At 45.6% G+C, this 18,973-nt stretch overlaps 1 protein-coding gene across 3 annotated transcripts in view; it reads left to right on the top strand.

Annotated features, from left to right (window-relative positions):
* The window catches only part of nid2a (nidogen 2a (osteonidogen)), a 117,228-nt gene that overhangs the window by 39,335 nt on the left and 58,920 nt on the right, over window positions 1-18,973 (top strand). For all 3 annotated transcript variants that reach the window (XM_046366364.1, XM_046366363.1, XM_046366362.1), the window contains exons 6-8: window positions 892-1,137; window positions 2,954-3,154; window positions 6,344-6,571. In XM_046366364.1, the coding sequence (XP_046222320.1) occupies window positions 892-1,137; window positions 2,954-3,154; window positions 6,344-6,571 (675 nt within the window). The remainder of the gene's footprint in view (window positions 1-891; window positions 1,138-2,953; window positions 3,155-6,343; window positions 6,572-18,973) is intronic.

Below are 18,973 nucleotides of genomic sequence, written 5' to 3'. Positions count from 1 at the left end.
AATTATTTGAATTTGTCACGTCGGTATAAAGGGATCGGGAGATGTATATATATAAGATTTTTTTATTATATCCAAATTACGGCGTGCCGTGTAAAGGCACAGGGATGAAGACCAAACAAACACGTATACAACAGACAGGGTTGAAACCCAAACAAAAGAGCGAGGAGTACCTCGAATAAATAGCACAAGCCCACAATGATTAACACATGGGATGAGACCGGTAATCATCTGCGCATTCCACAATGGCATGAAAGCCAAAACACACAGCACAGGTACTCACACGAACGAACGGACATTGTAACAATAATCGACAGGGCACACTTATACAATTACTAATCAATGGGAATAGGGGCCTGGTGTGCGTAATGAAAGTTCTGGAGGGATCCGTGACAGAATTGATGGAAGTGAAATGGAATTGATGCCAATGCTGGTACCTATACGCCCAGTCTATGTGCCCAAAATACACTCATGTCCCTTCCTGCTTCCTCAGTAGCTGTGTGTTTGTTCCTTAAGTCATACACTTCAAAGACCTGTTTTTAAGCTAAAAATACAGGAATTATTTTTAAAATTCCATTGCTGTCTGTTTTGTCACTTTGTATGTCTATGGAGTTGTATTTGGTGCAGATGTGTGCTGTTTGTGGTATTGGTGTTCTCTACATGTTTTGTGTTGGATACACAGACACTGATTCGTTTACAGGCGATGTGTGGGGAAAGTTTCTGGTATCCGTTCCCAAAAAAATGTAAGCAGCATGAATTGCGGAGACTGCATTCTCAGTTTTGACCGGATTAAGCATAAATCTGCTTTTATGATGCAAGCCCAATACATTGATTCATTATTTGTAGTATATATTTGTTACCATGTCTTTCTTTCCCCCCCTTCTATTCTCTCAGGTGCTCCCCATCGCGTCAATGGCAAGGTGAGCGGGACAGTGATAGTAGGTTCCACCCCTGTGGACCTTAACAGCGTGGACCTGCATGCCTACATCGTAGTGAGTGACGGGCGGGCATACACCGCCATCAGTGAGGTGCCCGAGCCCGTGGGATGGGCACTAATGCCTGTGGCACCCATCGGAGAGCTCTTTGGCTGGCTTTTTGCCCTGGAACTGCCCAACAGCCAGGCTGGCTTCAAGATCACAGGTGAGCTGAGTCATGATGTTACTGATGCTTAGTGAAATTGTCACCACGTTAACAAAACATCCTTTTACAAACAGTATTCATCCTGAACATGACATCATTGCAACCAATTTTGCCTACTGGGCAATATAGGAGGGTCCCAATTCTCATCAGAGTCCTAGTACCGCACTCAACAGTCTCCCTCAGAGTTAGTGTGGCACTGTTACATACATGTTACCTTTATTTAACTAGGCAAGTCAGTTAGGAAACCAATTCTTATTTTCAATGACGGCCTAGGAACAGTGGGTTAACTGCCTTGTTCAGGTGCAAAATGACAGATTTTGACCTTGTCAGCTCGGGGATTCGATCTTGCAACCTTTCTTTTACAAGTCCAACGCTCTATCCACTAGGCTACCACCCACCCACATATTTTAATCTCTACATAAAAACTGTTCTCCATGATGTCCCCACTGCATGCATTTGCATAGTTAGGTATGTGTGTGTGTGTCTGTGGTGTGTGCGTGTGTGCGTGCATGCTTTGTTTGTGTGTGTCTGTGGTGAGTGTGTGTACGTGCATGCTTCGTTTGTGTGTCTGAGTGTGTGAATGAGGCTGCCCCCATGCTGGCAGACTTCAGGTCGCTCTGTGTGTTTGTGTAAAGTCAGTTTAAAGTCGTACAGCTGTGTTGTCTCCAGAGGGGGGATATGCCTACTCCACCCCTCTCGGGCTAATTTGAGTCAGGTGTTCCGTTGTGTGTTTAGACTCACAAGCTAAGAGGCTTGTGGATTCAACCTGTCAGAATTATAGTATGCTCAGATTCCCTGTCTGTATTGAATAGTTTATCATCTGGCAAATATAATAAGATTGACCTACTATTGGAGGCATTAATGTTATTATGGAGAATTGAGAGACTGGGTGTAGTAGTGAGATTCTGCTGGGTCCCAGCCCTTTTGGGTGTGGAAGGGAATTAAATTGTAGACCAGATAGCCAAAAGAGCTTTAAAACGAGTTAGAGGTGAGGCCAAATGTAAGATCAGATCCTTTTTGATAGATGTGTGGCAGAAGAGATGGGACTCGGAGCCCAAGGGCTGGCATTTATATGCCCTCTTAAGAAATTTAGATGGACCAAGATTCAAAGGTCAGATTAGGAAGGAAGAGGTGGAGTTTGCTCAATTGTGTCTAGGATATTGTACATCTGGTTGGCAGCATGTGAATGGTTTGTGTCTGGAGTGTATAGTCAATGAAATGGTGGAGCGTGTGTTGTTATATTGTTGTAACTATGTTGATGAGAGGGAAAGCTTGAAGTGTAGGGTCATTGAGGTTGGACAGTGTTTTGGGGATGGGGAGGGTCTATTAGAAGTAAGTAGGGCTCTTTTTTATTTTCTCAGAAATACTGAGTTATAGGTAGGAGGATTTAGAAATGTGGAGCTAATGTTGTAAACCGTGATTGACCACGCACTTGAGCACAGTAGGTGGGGTCATGCACCTTTAATGTTTGTTTGCGGATCGTCATTATATCACAGAAGAAGAAGAGGCTTGTGGAAGATGTGTAGGATCTTCGCGAAGAGCAAGCAGGCTTGTGTGAGAGTTTTCACGAAAGCCAAATATAATGGATATTATTCTCATATGTGCTAAGTTCACCTAAGTTAAAACATGTATAAATCATTATCTCAGTGAAGGCCGAATACCAAAGACCTTACTCAATTGTTATAGTTGTAATAAGAAAATATCAGGTTCAAACCACCCAAGGTTAAATCTCATTGCCATGTATTCATTATGACATCTCTTCCTGTCACTTATATAGCGATATCACTTCCTTATGATGTCACGTCCTATCCCACAGGTGCTGAGTTCACACGCCATGCCGAGGTTACCTTTTACCCCAGCAACCAGCGGCTGAGCATCGTCCAGACGGCCCAAGGATTGGACAGTGAGAACCACCTCAGTGTTGACACCCGTCTCCACGGCGACGTGCCCTTCATTGCCCCCGGCGCCACCGTGCAGATGGAGCCCTACAAGGAGACCTATCAGTACTACCCTTCAGGTGCGCTAGCCAATAAGTAGCCAATCACTGCCCACCAGGGTTGGGAAGTGTAAATTACATTTACATTCTTTCAATTCAGGAATTAACTCAAATTTGAATTATCATTGCTTTTCTGTTTGTAAAATTTCAATTGGTATTGGAATTTCAGTTTGCTTCCGGAATTAACCAAATTGAAATTTTAGTTGTCCACCTCCACCCCACCTTACCTCACAGGCGTTCTGGGCCTTCCATGTCTCTGGTTCCAGTATCCACACTAGCATACTAGCATACCACCTAGAATGATGTTCACCTTTTGGGCATATATACATAAGTGGTAAGCTAGTATAGACATTGGAGCATAGCCATAACTGGAGCCTTTGGTTTTACAGACTATGGAACCTGATCAGGAAAACCTTTGAGTATTAGATTGAGTATTAGGTGGTAGTTTCAGGAGGTTCTCCCTTGCCCGAGTCATGACTTCCTCTCTTCCTGTACTCCACTGACTCTATTTCAAAAGAAAAAGTTGTTGGTAGTACTTAGACAGTGGGAAAGCAGATGTGTCTCTTATATCTCCTCGCAAATGAATCCTAACTTGATAAGCCGAACTAAATATTTTTTCCATTACCTACACTACCATTTAACTGGTCCCCATCTGATCTAATGTCATGATGCAACAAAGGCGCCACTAGCCTCTCTCTCCCCTTCCTGAGTGTCTCAGCTATCTCTCGTTACTTGGAGATAAGGATCGGAGGGGGGCTAGTTGCTAGTGGACGGTTGGGACTATAAAAAGAACCAACCTCTGAGACTTCACTGCCTCAACTTCCTTTTAGAGGAAGCCGGGAACAGATTTTTTTACGTTCTCCCCAGAACGTAAACTGTGTTTAATCTGAAAGGCCCACTGGATGAGGAAGTGTTCAATTAGCAGAGCCACTCATCCTGCCAGGGCTGATTATAGACCAGGGTCATTAGTTAGGGTCATCAAAAAGAAGGGGGTTTTCTGGTCTTGGTAAAAAATGTTATTTCAAGGTGCACTGCTGCAGACCAAACCGTAGTACATATAGTTGAAGTCTGAAGTTTACATAAACCTTAGGAAAATACATTTAAACTCAGTTTTTCACAATTCCTGACATTTAATCCTAGTAAAAATTCTCTGTCTTAGGTCAATTAGGATCACCACTTTATTTTAAGAATATGAAATGTCAGAATAATATTAGAGAGAGTGATTTATTTCAGCGTTTATTTCTTTCATCACATTCCCAGTGGGTCAGGAGTTTACATACACTCAATTAGTATTTGGTAGCATTGCCTTTAAATTGTTTAACTTGGGTGGTCAAACGTTTCGGGTAGCCTTCCACAAGCTTCCCACAATAAGTTGGGTGAATTTTGGCCCATTCCTTCTGACAGTCAGGTTTGTAGGCCTCCTTGCTCTCACATACTTTTTCAGTTCTGCCCACAACTTTTCTATAGGATTGAGGTCAGGGGTTTGTGATGGCCACTCCCAACACCTTGACTTTGTTGTCCTTAAGCCAGTTTGCCACAACTTTGGAAGTATGCTTGGGGTCATTGTCCATTTGAGACCAAGCTTTAACTTCCTGACTGATGCTCTGAGATGTTGCTTCAATATATCCACCAAATTGTCCTCCTCATGATGCCATCTATTTTGTGAAGTGCACTAAAACACCCAAACAACATGATGCTGCCACCCCTGTGGTTCACTTTTGGGATGGTGTTTTTCAGCTTGCAAGCCTCCCCCTTTTCCCTCCAAACATAACGATGGTCATTATGGCCAAACATTCCTATTTTTGTTTCATTAGACCAGACGACATTTCTCAAAAAATACGGTTTTGGAGCAGTGGCTTCTTCCTTGCCTCACAGCCTTTCAGGTTATCGATATAGGACTTGTTTTTACTGTGGATAAAGATACTTCTGTACCTGTTTCCTCCAGCATCTTCACAAGGTCCTTTGCTGTACATTCATCTCTAGGAGACAGAACGCGTCTCCTTCCTGAGCGGTATGACGGCTCCGTGGTCCCATGGTGTTTAGACTTGTGTACTATTGTTTGTACAGATTAACGTGGTACCGTCAGGTGTTTGGAAATTGCTCCCAAGGTTGGGAGCATTCAGGTAATGTGTCCACAGGTACACCTCCAATTGACTCAAATTATGTCAATTAGCCTATCAGAAGCTTCTAAAGCCATGAAGTCATTTTAGGGAATTTTCCAAGCTGTTTTTAAAGGCACAGTCAACTTAGTGTATGTAAACTTCTGACCCACTGGAATTGTGATACAGTGAATTATAAGTGAAATAATCTGTCTGTAAACAATTGTTGAAAAAATTACTTGTGTCATGCACAAAGAAGATGTCCTAACCGACTTGCCAAAACTATAGTTTGTTAACATGACATTTGTGGAGTGGTTGAAAAACGAGTTTTAATGACTCAAACCTAAGTGTATGTAAACTTCCGACTTCAACTGTAACAGATCATAAGCATTCTAGAAACAGCCTACTGGGAAAAAACAGGTTGCATCAACATTATTTCCACGTCATTTCAACAAAACAATTCTACGTGATGACGTTTTTTTGTCACCCAACTTTGTACCTAAATCCAATGACATGGTCATTTTGAATTCACATTAGTTGCCAACTCAACCAAAAATTAATAATAAAAAAGATGTTGAACTGATGTCTGTGACCAGTGGGAGATCCGCACAGAACTGAGTCAAAATGGTGCTTGTTTTCTTTAGAATACTTTGTGCGTTTGATTGAGCCTGCCTAGAGTGCTAGACAGGTGGGCATTGCACTTTTGGGACTATTCCATTGGTTCCATTGCGCCAGGCAAGTTCAATCGAGTGCTGCTCAAGTATTTGAAAGAAAATATATACTATTTGGACTGTGGTGTTTCTAGAATGTGTCTGATCAGTTATAAAACTGTGACAAATGGTGGTTGTAAAAAAAAATGTAAAGAGCATTCATGACAAGCAGTAACACCAATGCTAAATTGTTTCATATGCCATGACTCTATAAATGACTTAAAAGCTTTATTACAGCACGGATACGTCAACAACAGACAATTTAAATATGATATATTGTTGATAATGTACTCTGTCAATAGACTATTTAAACTCGTACATCGTAGGTAATGTAGTCTTTCTACAGGCTTCTACTGGTGCAGTGTGGGTAATGTAGTCTCTTCTCCTCTCCCCACTCTCAGTGGTGAGGTCCACGTCGGTGCGGGAGTTCACAGTGGTGTCGGCGGAGCGTGGCTCGGAAACATTCACCTTTCAACTGCATCAGAACATCACGTACCACGACTGCCGCTACGGGCTCAGAGCGGGGCCTGAGACGCTGCAGCTGACCACGGAGCGTGTCTTTGTCATGTACGTCAAGGACGAGAACATCTTGAGATACGCCATCACCAACAAGATAAGCCCAGTCGGAGGTCAGTTCAAGTTTAAAGTTCGGAAGTTAGTGTCCATTTCTCTTGTTGTCTGTGAGGTTGTGTGATGGGAAAAGGTATGGGGCTGGGTATGTGTTTTGTTTGGTTGTGCAGACGTTTGTGAAAGATGACAATTAGAAAGGTAAAGTTTCCGGGTAATTTTGGCATACAATAGTAATTATAAACCTGTTATTAAACTAGTATTAAATGAAGTAGAGTCAGTTGAGTGTCGGCGTATGTCAACTGTGAACATGTATTTATTTGGGTGATGTCTTCGCTAAAATTAGCCATAGAAGTCCAGTATCTGCTGTTGAATCACTGATGAGTATGTACAGTACTCCCCCTCAGCCTCTAGTGCCCCTCCCTCCTTCCCCTCATTTTTGGGATGGCTCCTTTATTAACACGTTGACAGATGACACTGAGTAGTCCCCCTCTTTCTCTCCTCTCACTGGATATCTGTGCCGGCGTGAGTTGCTCTCTCTCTTTCTCACTCCTTATCCCACTCCCTCCATCTCACTTTTTCATTTCCCATATCCCATGAGCTCAAGATAGATCTCAGCCCACCTGTCACTGCTGTTCAGATACTGTAAAGAAAGGAAAGCCACCTGCCTCAGGTTTCCGACAGCCAGTAGAAACTAGACAACGATCCATAATTCAGTGAAGCATATATAGGTTTGTGTCGCAAATGGCACTTTATTTCCTATAAAGTGTACTACTTTCCACCAGGGCCCATAGGGCTCTGGTCAAAAAAAGTACCCAAATGTCATACTGTAGTAAAAGTAAAGATACCTTAATAGAAAATGACTCAAGTAAAAGTGAAAGTCACCCAGTAAAATACTACTTCAGTAAAAGTCTACAAGTATTTGGTTTTAAATATACTTAAATATCAAAAGTACATGCACATTTCTTATATTTAGCAAACCTGACAGCACAATTTTCTAGTTTTTTTAATTTACAGATATATGTGTTTAGTGAGTCCACCTGATCAGAGGCAATAGGGATGACCAGGGATGTTATTTTGATAAGTGTTATTTTGATAATTTGACCATTTTCCTGTCCTGCTAGCCATTCAAAATGTAAGGAGTACTTTTGGGTGTCAGGGAAAATGTATGGAGTAAAGTGGTACATTATTTTCTTCAGGAATGTAGTGATATAAAAGTGGTCAAAAATATAAATAGTAAAGTAAAGTACAGATACCACCAAAAACGACTTAAGTAAAAAATATTTTAAGTACTTTACACTACTGGTCAAAAGTGGTGCATTACGTAGGGAGTAAGGTCAGATTTGTGATGCAGACTACTATGGCTTTGGCAGACATGGCTGCATGCCTTTAGTACAGCCCAGCATGTACAGAGCCAGACTCATTGTCAGTGTAAAAAAACAAATCAGTTAGGAAATCACTCCCCTATGTGCGATAAATCCAAGCACTAAAACCCATCTAGACATGTGTATCACACTTGATTTCTCACTTGATTTCGTCCCCCATAAAATAGCTACATGCTTACGCTAGGTCTCCGCAGCGGTAAGGCTAGAGTCAGTAAAGATGTATGTCTTTATGGTACCCGTTTGGGTCAAGGTTTGGTCACGGTTGTAACAGGAATGAGCTTGTTGTGACGTCAACCCAGTTACAGTGCTTACAAGTTCCAGAGATGAGGTTACTCATACACACTGAGTACACACACAGTTCACCCCCACCCCCTCCCTTTACATCACTCATTCACACCGGTGAAGTCTGGGACCCTCTTTGGAGACAGGGTGAGTCTGGGATATGTCTCCTTGCATCTTTCTCCCATCCCCCCTCATAGAGAGTGCGAGGTTAGCGTGCGCCTCCACTGAGGTCCCATCTGAGGCCGTGGCCTCATATGTTCCTCAAGGACAACCTGTACCCCTTTCACCTCACCATCCTCCTCATCCTATTATTCCTCATCCTCCCTTCCCACACACTTGAGGCTGACGCAGTCCATTTGTATGAAAGATATAAGGAAATCCGAGGGGAGGAGGTTTGCAGCGGCAGCACCTGCGTCTGTGAAAGAGTCTTGTTTCGCTGTAATGCTGCCTTCTTTTGAAAAGCCGTTCGTTTTCTTTGTCGTAAGCAATATTGTAAGACGCTTACACTGAAATGTTTTGACAGGACAGGCCTCCAGTGCGGCCGACGGAGGAAGAGGGAGATGCACTCGCACACAGATGCACGGACATGCACACACTTACACCACGCACACACACACACATACACACACATACACATACACACTAGTATTTATCTCAACCCCATCAGTGAAAAGCTGTATTGCGATGAGCTGTCATGCGGAGGGGGATGTCAGTGCTAGAGGAAGGGGGGTTATTGTTAATCTCTGCTGCTCTCTGGGAAATAATATCCCTTCCAATGACAGATTTACAGGAAGGGGGGGGGGGGGTTCGTGAGGAATAGCTGAGGAGTGATGTCATGGGAACCAGAGCAGAGACCCGGGAGCAATACCATGTTTCCGATGCCCCAGGAGAGAGCTCCGATCACAGGGAAGGAGAGAGAGGGGGGGGGCTGGGGGATATGGGGGCCAAACCAGCTGGGTGTGGGGGTCTAGTGTTGGGGTGGGGGGGGGGGCAGCTGGTGCTGTCTGGGAGTTCTTGGGTAAAATACATGTAATTACTCTGGCTGAGTGAGTCATGATTGGGGATTGGGATGAACTGACTGTCATGGCTGTGATGGACTGTAGTCCCAAATGGCATCCTATACCCTTATATAGTGCTCTACTTTTGGCCAGGGCCCATGGCGCTCTTCAAATCATCCAGAAATTGTTGAAGTAAAATGCAGCCATTGTCCTTCCTCCTCCCCTCCCAATTCCTTTGCTCGTTCTTACATTTAGTTTGTTTTTAGTGTCACACAAATGCACGCACTCACACAAACAATTGAAAACAATCACAGTAGGATATTTGATTGTTACCCAGAAATGATTTAATATTGAGATAAAAATGGCTGTGTTAGACCTTTATGTACCTTACGTTGATTGTTTTCAGTTAAAATGGTCTAAAAGAAACAAAGAAATTTCAGGCAAGAATTTTCCTAGGACTAACCGGGATTGGAATGAGTGGGGAAGCTGTTATTGGCAGAGAGGTTTGGAACTCTCTTTCTTATTGGCCTATTAACTGACTGGTGATGTTATGCAGGTGAATGAGGACCCAAAAGCGACTTGGCGAAAACAGAGTCTTTAATCCAGTTAAAGGAAATAGCAATACTCCTAGACAAATCGGAGCGGTAAATAAAGCATAAAAAGCAATTCCACTCGTAATCACAAGAACTGACTGGAGACTCGATAATAAACTGCAGGTTGCCTCGGGAAGGCACTTGACCGTAGCAGACTCAGACACCTGCTCACCACGCAGCATCTGAGGGAAACACGACACGACAGGGCGATACAAAGACACAGCACGGTGAACAATATACAAGGATCCGACAGGGCAGAAACGGAAAACAAGGGGAGAAATAGGGACTCTAATCAGGGGAAAAGATAGGGAACAGGTGTGGGAAGACTAAATGATTGATTAGGGGAATAGGAACAGCTGGGAGCAGGAACGGAACGATAGAGAGAAGAGAGAGAGGGAGGGAGAGAGAAAAGGGGAACGAATCTAAAAAGACCAGCAGGGGGAAAACGAACAGAAGGAAAAGCAAAATGACAAGACAATATAAGACAAAACATGACAGTACCCCCCACTCACCGAGCGCCTCCTGGCGCACTCGAGGAGGAATCCTGGCGGCAACGGAGGAAATCATCAATCAGTGAACGGTCCAGCACGTCCCGAGACGGAACCCAACTCCTCTCCTCAGGACCGTAACCCTCCCAATCCACTAAGTATTGGTGACCCCGTCCCCGAGAACGCATGTCCATGATCCTACGTACCTTGTAAATAGGTGCGCTCTCGACAAGGACGGGAGGGGGGGAGGGAAGACGAACGGGGGTGCGAAGAAAGGGTTTGACACAGGAGACATGGAAGACAGGATGGACGCGACGAAGATGTCGCGGAAGAAGCAGTCGCACAGCGACAGGATTGACGACCTGGGAGACACGGAACGGACCAATGAACCGCGGAGTCAACTTACGAGAAGCTGTCGTAAGAGGAAGGTTGCGAGTGGAAAGCCACACTCTCTGGCCGCAACAATACCTTGGACTCTTAATCCTACGTTTATTGGCGGCTCTCACAGTCTGTGCCCTGTAACGGCAAAGTGCAGACCTCACCCTCCTCCAGGTGCGCTCACAACGTTGGACAAACGCTTGAGCGGAGGGAACGCTGGACTCGGCAAGCTGGGATGAGAACAGAGGAGGCTGGTAACCCAGACTACTCTGAAACGGAGATAACCCGGTAGCAGACGAAGGAAGCGAGTTGTGAGCGTATTCTGCCCAGGGGAGCTGTTCTGCCCAAGACGCAGGGTTTCTGAAAGAAAGGCTGCGTAGTATGCGACCAATCGTCTGATTGGCCCTCTCTGCTTGACCGTTAGACTGGGGATGAAACCCGGAAGAGAGACTGACGGACGCACCAATCAAACGACAGAACTCCCTCCAAAACTGTGACGTGAATTGCGGACCTCTGTCTGAAACGGCGTCTAACGGGAGGCCATGAATTCTGAACACATTCTCGATGATGATTTGTGCCGTCTCCTTAGCGGAAGGAAGTTTAGCGAGAGGAATGAAATGTGCCGCCTTAGAGAACCTATCGACAACCGTAAGAATCACAGTCTTCCCGCAGACAAAGGCAGACCGGTAATGAAGTCTAGGGCGATGTGAGACCATGGTCGAGAAGGAATGGGGAGCGGTCTGAGACGACCGGCAGGAGGAGAGTTACCTGACTTAGTCTGCGCGCAGTCCGAACAAGCAGCCACGAAACGGCGCGTGTCACGCTCCTGAGTCGGCCACCAAAAGCGCTGGTGAATAGAAGCAAGAGTGCCTCGAACACCGGGATGACCAGCTAACTTGGCAGAGTGAGCCCACTGAAGAACAGCCAGACGAGTGGAAACAGGAACGAAAAGAAGGTTACTAGGACAAGCGCGCGGCGACGCAGTGTGCGTGAGTGCTTGCTTAACCTGTCTTTCAATTCCCCAGACTGTCAACCCGACAACACGCCCATAAGGAAGAATCCCCTCGGGATCAGTAGAAGCCACAGAAGAACTAAAAAGACGGGATAAGGCATCAGGCTTGGTGTTCTTGCTACCCGGACGGTAAGAAATCACAAACTCGAAACGAGCGAAAAATAACGCCCAACGAGCTTGACGAGCATTAAGTCGTTTGGCAGAACGGATGTACTCAAGGTTCTTATGGTCTGTCCAAACGACAAAGGAACGGTCGCCCCCTCCAACCACTGTCGCCATTCGCCTAGGGCTAAGCGGATGGCGAGCAGTTCACGGTTACCCACATCATAGTTGCGTTCAGATGGCGAAAGGCGATGAGAAAAATAAGCGCAAGGATGAACCTTATCGTCAGACTGGAAGCGCTGGGATAGAATGGCTCCCACGCCTACCTCTGAAGCGTCAACCTCGACAATGAATTGTCTAGTGACGTCAGGAGTAACGAGGATAGGAGCGGACGTAAAACGTTCTTTTAGAAGATCAAAAGCTCCCTGGGCGGAACCGGACCACTTAAAACACGTCTTGACAGAAGTAAGAGCTGTGAGAGGGGCAGCAACTTGACCGAAATTACGAATGAAACGCCGATAGAAATTAGCGAAACCTAGAAAGCGCTGCAACTCGACACGTGACCTTGGAACGGGCCACTCACTGACAGCTTGGACCTTAGCGGAATCCATCTGAATGCCTTCAGCGGAAATAACGGAACCGAGAAAAGTAACGGAGGAGACATGAAAAGAGCACTTCTCAGCCTTCACGTAGAGACAATTCTCTAAAAGGCGCTGGAGAACACGTCGAACGTGCTGAACATGAATCTCGAGTGACGGTGAAAAAATCAGGATATCGTCAAGGTAGACAAAAACAAAGATGTTCAGCATGTCTCTCAGAACATCATTAACTAATGCCTGAAAAACAGCTGGCGCATTGGCGAGACCAAACGGCAGAACCCGGTACTCAAAATGCCCTAACGGAGTGTTAAACGCCGTTTTCCACTCGTCCCCCTCTCTGATGCGCACGAGATGGTAAGCGTTACGAAGGTCCAACTTAGTAAAGCACCTGGCTCCCTGCAGAATCTCGAAGGCTGATGACATAAGGGGAAGCGGATAACGATTCTTAACCGTTATGTCATTCAGCCCTCGATAATCCACGCAGGGGCGCAGAGTACCGTCCTTTTTCTTAACAAAAAAAAACCCCGACCCGGCCGGAGAGGAAGAAGGCACTATGGTACCGGCGTCAAGAGACACAGACAAATAATCCTCGAGAGCCTTACGTTTGGGAGCCGACAGAGAGTATAGTCTACCCCGAGGAGGAGTGGTCCCCGGAAGGAGATCAATACTACAATCATACGACCGGTGAGGAGGAAGGGAGTTGGCTCGGGACCGACTGAAGACCGTGCGCAGATCATGATATTCCTCCGGCACTCCTGTCAAATCGCCAGGTTCCTCCTGAGAAGTGGGGACAGAAGAAATGGGAGGGATGGCAGACATTAAACACTTCACATGACAAGAAACGTTCCAGGATAGGATAGAATTACTAGACCAATTAATAGAAGGATTATGACATACTAGCCAGGGATGACCCAAAACAACAGGTGTAAAAGGTGAACGAAAAATCAAAAAAGAAATAGTCTCACTGTGGTTACCAGATACTGTGAGGGTTAAAGGTAGTGTCTCAAATCTGATACTGGGAAGATGACTACCATCTAAGGCGAACATGGGCGTAGGCTTGTCTAACTGTCTGAAAGGAATGTCATGTTTCCGAGCCCATGCTTCGTCCATGAAACAACCCTCAGCCCCAGAGTCTATCAAGGCACTGCATGTAGCACCCGAACCGGTCCAGCGTAGATGGACCGACATAGTAGTACAGGATCTAGATGGAGAGACCTGAGTAGTAGCGCTCACCAGTAGCCCTCCGCTTACTGATGAGCTCTGGCTTTTACTGGACATGAATTGACAAAATGTCCATCAAATCCGCAATAGAGGCACAGGCGGTTGGTGATCCTCCGTTCCCTCTCCTTAGTCGAGATGCGAATACCTCCCAGCTGCATGGGCTCAGTCTCTGAGCCAGAGAAGGGAGATGGTTGCGATGCGGAGCAGGGAAACACCGTTGACGCGAGCTCTCCTCCACGAGCTTGGTGACGAAGATCTACCCGTCGTTCTATGCGGATGGCGAGAGCAATCAAAGAGTCCACACTGGAAGGAACCTCCCGGGAGAGAATCTCATCTTTAACCACTGCGTGGAGTCCCTCCAGAAAACGAGCGAGCAGCGCCGGCTCGTTCCAGTCACTAGAGGCAGCAAGAGTGCGAAACTCTATAGAGTAATCCGTTATGGATCGATCACCTTGGCATAGGGAAGCCAGGGCCCTAGAAGCCTCCCTACCAAAAACTGAACGGTCAAAAACCCGAATCATCTCCTCTTTAAAGTTCTGGTAATTGTTTGAACAATCAGCCCTTGCCTCCCAGATAGCTGTGCCCCACTCTCGAGCCCGGCCAGTAAGGAGTGAAATGACGTAAGCAACCCGAGCTCTCTCTAGAGTATGTGTTGGGTTGGAGAGAGAACACAATATCACACTGGGTGAGAAAGGAGCGGCACTCCTTGGGCTGCCCGGAGTAGCAAGGTGGGTTATTAACCCTAGGTTCCGGAGGCTCGGCAGACCAGGAAGTAACAGGTGGCACGAGACGAAGACTCTGGAACTGTCCAGAGAGGTCGGAAACCTGAGCGGCCAGGTTCTCCATGGCATGACGAGCAGCAGACAATTCCTGCTCGTGTCTGCCGAGCATGGCTCCTTGGATCTCGACGGCAGTGTTACGAGCGTCTGTAGTCGCTGGGTCCATTCTTTGGTCGGATCCTTCTGTTATGCAGGTGAATGAGGACCCAAAAGCGACTTGGCGAAAACAGAGTCTTTAATCCAGTTAAAGGAAATAGCAATACTCCTAGAGAAATCGGAGCGGTAAATAAAGCATAAAAAACAATTCCACTCGTAATCACGAGAACTGACTGGAGACTCGATAATAAACTGCAGGTTGCCTCGGGAAGGCACTTGACCGTAGCAGACTCAGACACCTGCTCACCACGCAGCATCTGAGGGAAACACGACACGACAGGGCGATACAAAGACACAGCACGGTGAACAATATACAAGGATCCGACAGGGCAGAAACGGAAAACAAGGGGAGAAATAGGGACTCTAATCAGGGGAAAAGATAGGGAACAGGTGTGGGAAGACTAAATGATTGATTAGGGGAATAGGAACAGCTGGGAGCAGGAACGGAATGATAGAGAGAAGAGAGAGAGGGAGGGAGAGAGAAAAAGGGGAACGAACCTAAAAAGACCAGCAGGGGGAAAACGAACAGAAGGAAAAGCAAAATGACAAGACAATATAAGACAAAACATGACAGGTGATGTCATCAGGCAGGTCAAATCTCCATCCCACCAAAACAAGCCGAAAGTTCAGCCGGTCTTTTCAAACAAGTCTTACACTAAAGCGGATTATCATAATTTTCACAATTTCACAGTATTATTCCAACCTTCATTGTGTGTGTGTATATATATATATAAATAAATAAAACACAGGAAATCATGTTTATGACTGCACTGGTGTCAGCGATTAGGTGAATGGATAAGGCGGAGTCAGGCGCAGGACACAGGTATGAGTAATAATCTGAATTTACTCAATAATATAGGCAATGTTCGAACAAGGAAAAACACAAAATCCAGAGCACAAAGAATGAACCCACATGACAATGACAATCACGCACAAAACGGAAAGGGAAGCCAGAGGGTTAAATAAGGAACATTAATTATGGAATGGAAACCAGGTGTGTATAATGAAGACAAAACTAAACGAAAATGAAACATGGATCGGTGGTGACTAGAAAGCCGGTGCCGCCGAACGCCGCCCAAACAAGGAGAGGGACCAACTTTGACGGAAGCCGTGACAACTGGGCCTTTAATGTGACTGTGGAAGGAGGGAGGGAAAGAGAGAGGGTGGGAAGGAAGGAAGAGTCTCAGAATTGAGGAGAGAGAGCGAGAGCGGCAGAATGAGGGGCACGGAAAGAGGGAAGAAGAGCAAGTGAAGAGGACTAAGGTGAAGAGTTAAATGAGAAGGAGAGATGAATAAAGGCATCAGTGTGCTTCTGTTCGGCTGGCGCATCCCTTACGAAAAAATATTGCAGTCAGAGTGCAGTATAACTGCAGTACACTGCAAATAATGTGTCCAAAATAAGTACTTTTTTTGTATATATATTTTTTGTTGAATTTGACCCTTTTTCTCCCCGATTTCGATCTTGTCTCATCACTGCAACTTCTCAACGTGCTTGGGAGAGGCAAAGGTGGAGTCATGCGTCCTCCGAAACATGACCCACCTAACTGCGCTCCTTAAGACCCGGCATGCTTAACCCGGAAGCCAGTTGCACCAGTGTGTCGGAGGAATCACATTTCAACTGACGACCGGGGGCAGCCCGTGGGCACCTGGCCCACCACAGGAGTCACCAGAGCGCGATGAGCCAAGTAAAGCCCCCCTGGCCAAACCCTCCCCTAACCTGGACGACGCTGGGCCAAGTGAGCGCCTTCCTATGGGACTCCCAGCCACGGCCGGTTGTGGCACAGCCCGGGAATGAACCCTGGTCTGTAGTCATTTTGTACACTGCAGTTATTCTGCAATTACTGCATCCACAAAACCACAGTCGACTGCAGTTGCTGCACTTATACTGAATTTTTTTTAGTAAGGGTTAGCCAAACCGAATGAGTTTGTCATTCATTTCAACGTTTTTTGCTGAGGAGATCTTAGACGCGCAATGTTACATCTAACTACGATGGTTGCTGCAGTATTTCTCATTGAAAAAATAGGAAAGCGAGTCATCTCTCGAATGACAACAAAGACTTTATTGAAGAATCCCTACTGTCGACCAATCACTGACGAAGGGGCGCAGACTTTAGCTTGCCAGCAGTATTAAATACTGGGGCCCCTTTGACTCTTTCCCAGGAAAGTCTCTTATTTTGAACACAATGGGGTCCCGTCTTCTCTCTTTAAAACAGATTATCAGAGAGAACGAGTGTAGTTAACCCCCTTAGCGTGTCTTTAGGAAGCTTGTGTAAGGGACCCCCCTGCTCGTAAACAATGAGAAGAGAGTGAGGGGTGTCTTTTGTTGTGTTTTACTGCCATTTGAAGCGTGTCATGCGAGCCAGGTCAAGTGCTTTGACCCTCAAGGTCGCCCAGAGCGGCTATGGCGGAGCACCAGCTGTGTTAAAATCCTTTGCCTCCAGTATCGGCACAGTTAGCCAATGCAGCTACAGTAAAAGTTGTTTTCAAATGGAATTGTTATATTGGGCTTTCACATTGTACACATCACCCCATACTGTTGCTCAGAAGCCATTTTATGCTAGAACACTCACCACTCATCGGTTTGATGTGGAACCATTGTGACTGACTGGGTCTCCCGTGTCTTTTGCTCACCATATCATTGCATTAGCCCGCTGAGCTTAAGCCTTAACTCGGGCAACTCATCGTGCGAGTGTGGTTCACTGAACTATCATCTCCTTTACACCATCATACTCCAACCATAACACAGTAGACATAGAAGAAGACTGGTTATTTGGCTATACGATTTGGACATTTCAAAATTCTTCCCATACACATTCCTATTTCCAACTCGATTTTTCTGTTTTCTGAGTCATCTGTGGTTTTGGGGAAACCCTGGCCTGCACTCATCCGGTTACTCATCCATCTCTCTCAGTCCCTCTCTCTCTTTCTCTCAGTGTTTGTCTCTGTCTCTCTCACTCAGTCTATCTCTCTTTTTGGGGGGGAACCCTGGCCTGCGCTCATCCGGTTACTCATCCAGCTCTCTCTTTCAATTAAATTAAATTTGCTTTATTGGCATGATGTAACAATGTACATATTGCCAAAGCTTATTTTGGGAATTTACAATATAAAATAAAAATGAGAATCAAAATTGTTAACGGGACAACAGTAACAACAATAACCAAGTGTCAAAATAACCATACATTCAACCATAACAATAAGCATACAGTAGAGTACATGTGCAGCTTGATTGGTTTGTCAGACGCTATCCCTCAACTTATGGCAGGCAGCAATGTTGTGCGCTGCCAACCCACAGCTCTCTGCATCCTCCCCCAACAGGACGGGTAGCCTACTCTCATTCAGAGAGGTCTTTGAAACCTTGAATAAGGGTTTCACATTTGGGGAAATGACACTCTCTAATTGTTTTATATTTTTACATTTTGTCAGGAAATGCAGCTCCGTCTCAGGTTCTGCTGTGGTGCAGTGGTTGCACAGCCTTTCCTCTACTGGGAGCCAGGTTTTCCTGTGTCTACCCTTCTCAATGGCAAGGCTGTGCTCACTGAGCCTGTACTTTGTCAAGGTTTTGATCAGTAACCATGGTCAAAAATTTAGCCACAGTGTACTGTCGATTTAGGGCCAGATAGCACTGCATGTTGCTTTGTGCTTGTGTTTCCCAATAGGCAATATAGTTTTGTTTTGACTGTGTTGTAATTTTGGTTTATCCTGATCTTTCACTTAGTCCCTCTCTCTCTTTCTCTCAGTGTCTGTCTGTCTCTCTCTCTCTTTTTTTTTGGGGGGGGGGGCCCTGGCCTGCACTCATCGAGATCTTTCTCCTTGTCTCTCTCACCCAGCTCTCTTTCTCCCTCTCTATCTCGGTCCCTCACTTTCTGTTTGTCTCTGTCTCTCTCTCTGTGTTTCTCTGTCTCTCTCACTCAGTCTCTCTCTGTGTTTGTCTCTGTCTCTCTCACTTAGTATTTGTCTCTCTCTCTCTCACTCAGTCTCTCTCTCTCTTTCTCTTGTTTGTCTCTATCTCTCTCTCTTTCTCTGTGTTTGTCTCTGTCTCTCTCACTCAGTCTTTCTCTCTCACTGTGTTTCACTGTGTTTCTCTGCCATGTGGTCCATGGCTGTGTGTGAATGTGTCTTGTCTTACATGGATAATTGTACATGAGGTTGTACAATTAGGCCAGGAATGCTTTTGTTTCTGTCTGGTTTCCAGGGAATCGAGTCGACTTGCCATTCACCATTGGATAGATTAAAGACACAACTCTGGATTTCAATCTTCACATATGATATATACACTCACCAGTCAGTTTATTAGATACACCACCATGTCCATGAAAATTGATTGCTCCTACAGACAATGAGTCACATGGCTTGCTATATAAAGCAGGCGGACAGGCATCGAGGCATTCAGTTACTGTTCGATTGAACATCAGAATGCAACTTTTTAACGTGGTATGATTGTCGGTGTCAGGCACACCGGATCCAGTATCTC

Source organism: Oncorhynchus gorbuscha, linkage group LG10 (assembly GCF_021184085.1).
Source record: "Oncorhynchus gorbuscha isolate QuinsamMale2020 ecotype Even-year linkage group LG10, OgorEven_v1.0, whole genome shotgun sequence".
NCBI lineage: Eukaryota > Metazoa > Chordata > Actinopteri > Salmoniformes > Salmonidae > Oncorhynchus > Oncorhynchus gorbuscha.
The sequence above is the reverse complement of the archived record's forward strand: the minus strand, read 5'-3'. Positions and strand labels throughout refer to the sequence as shown.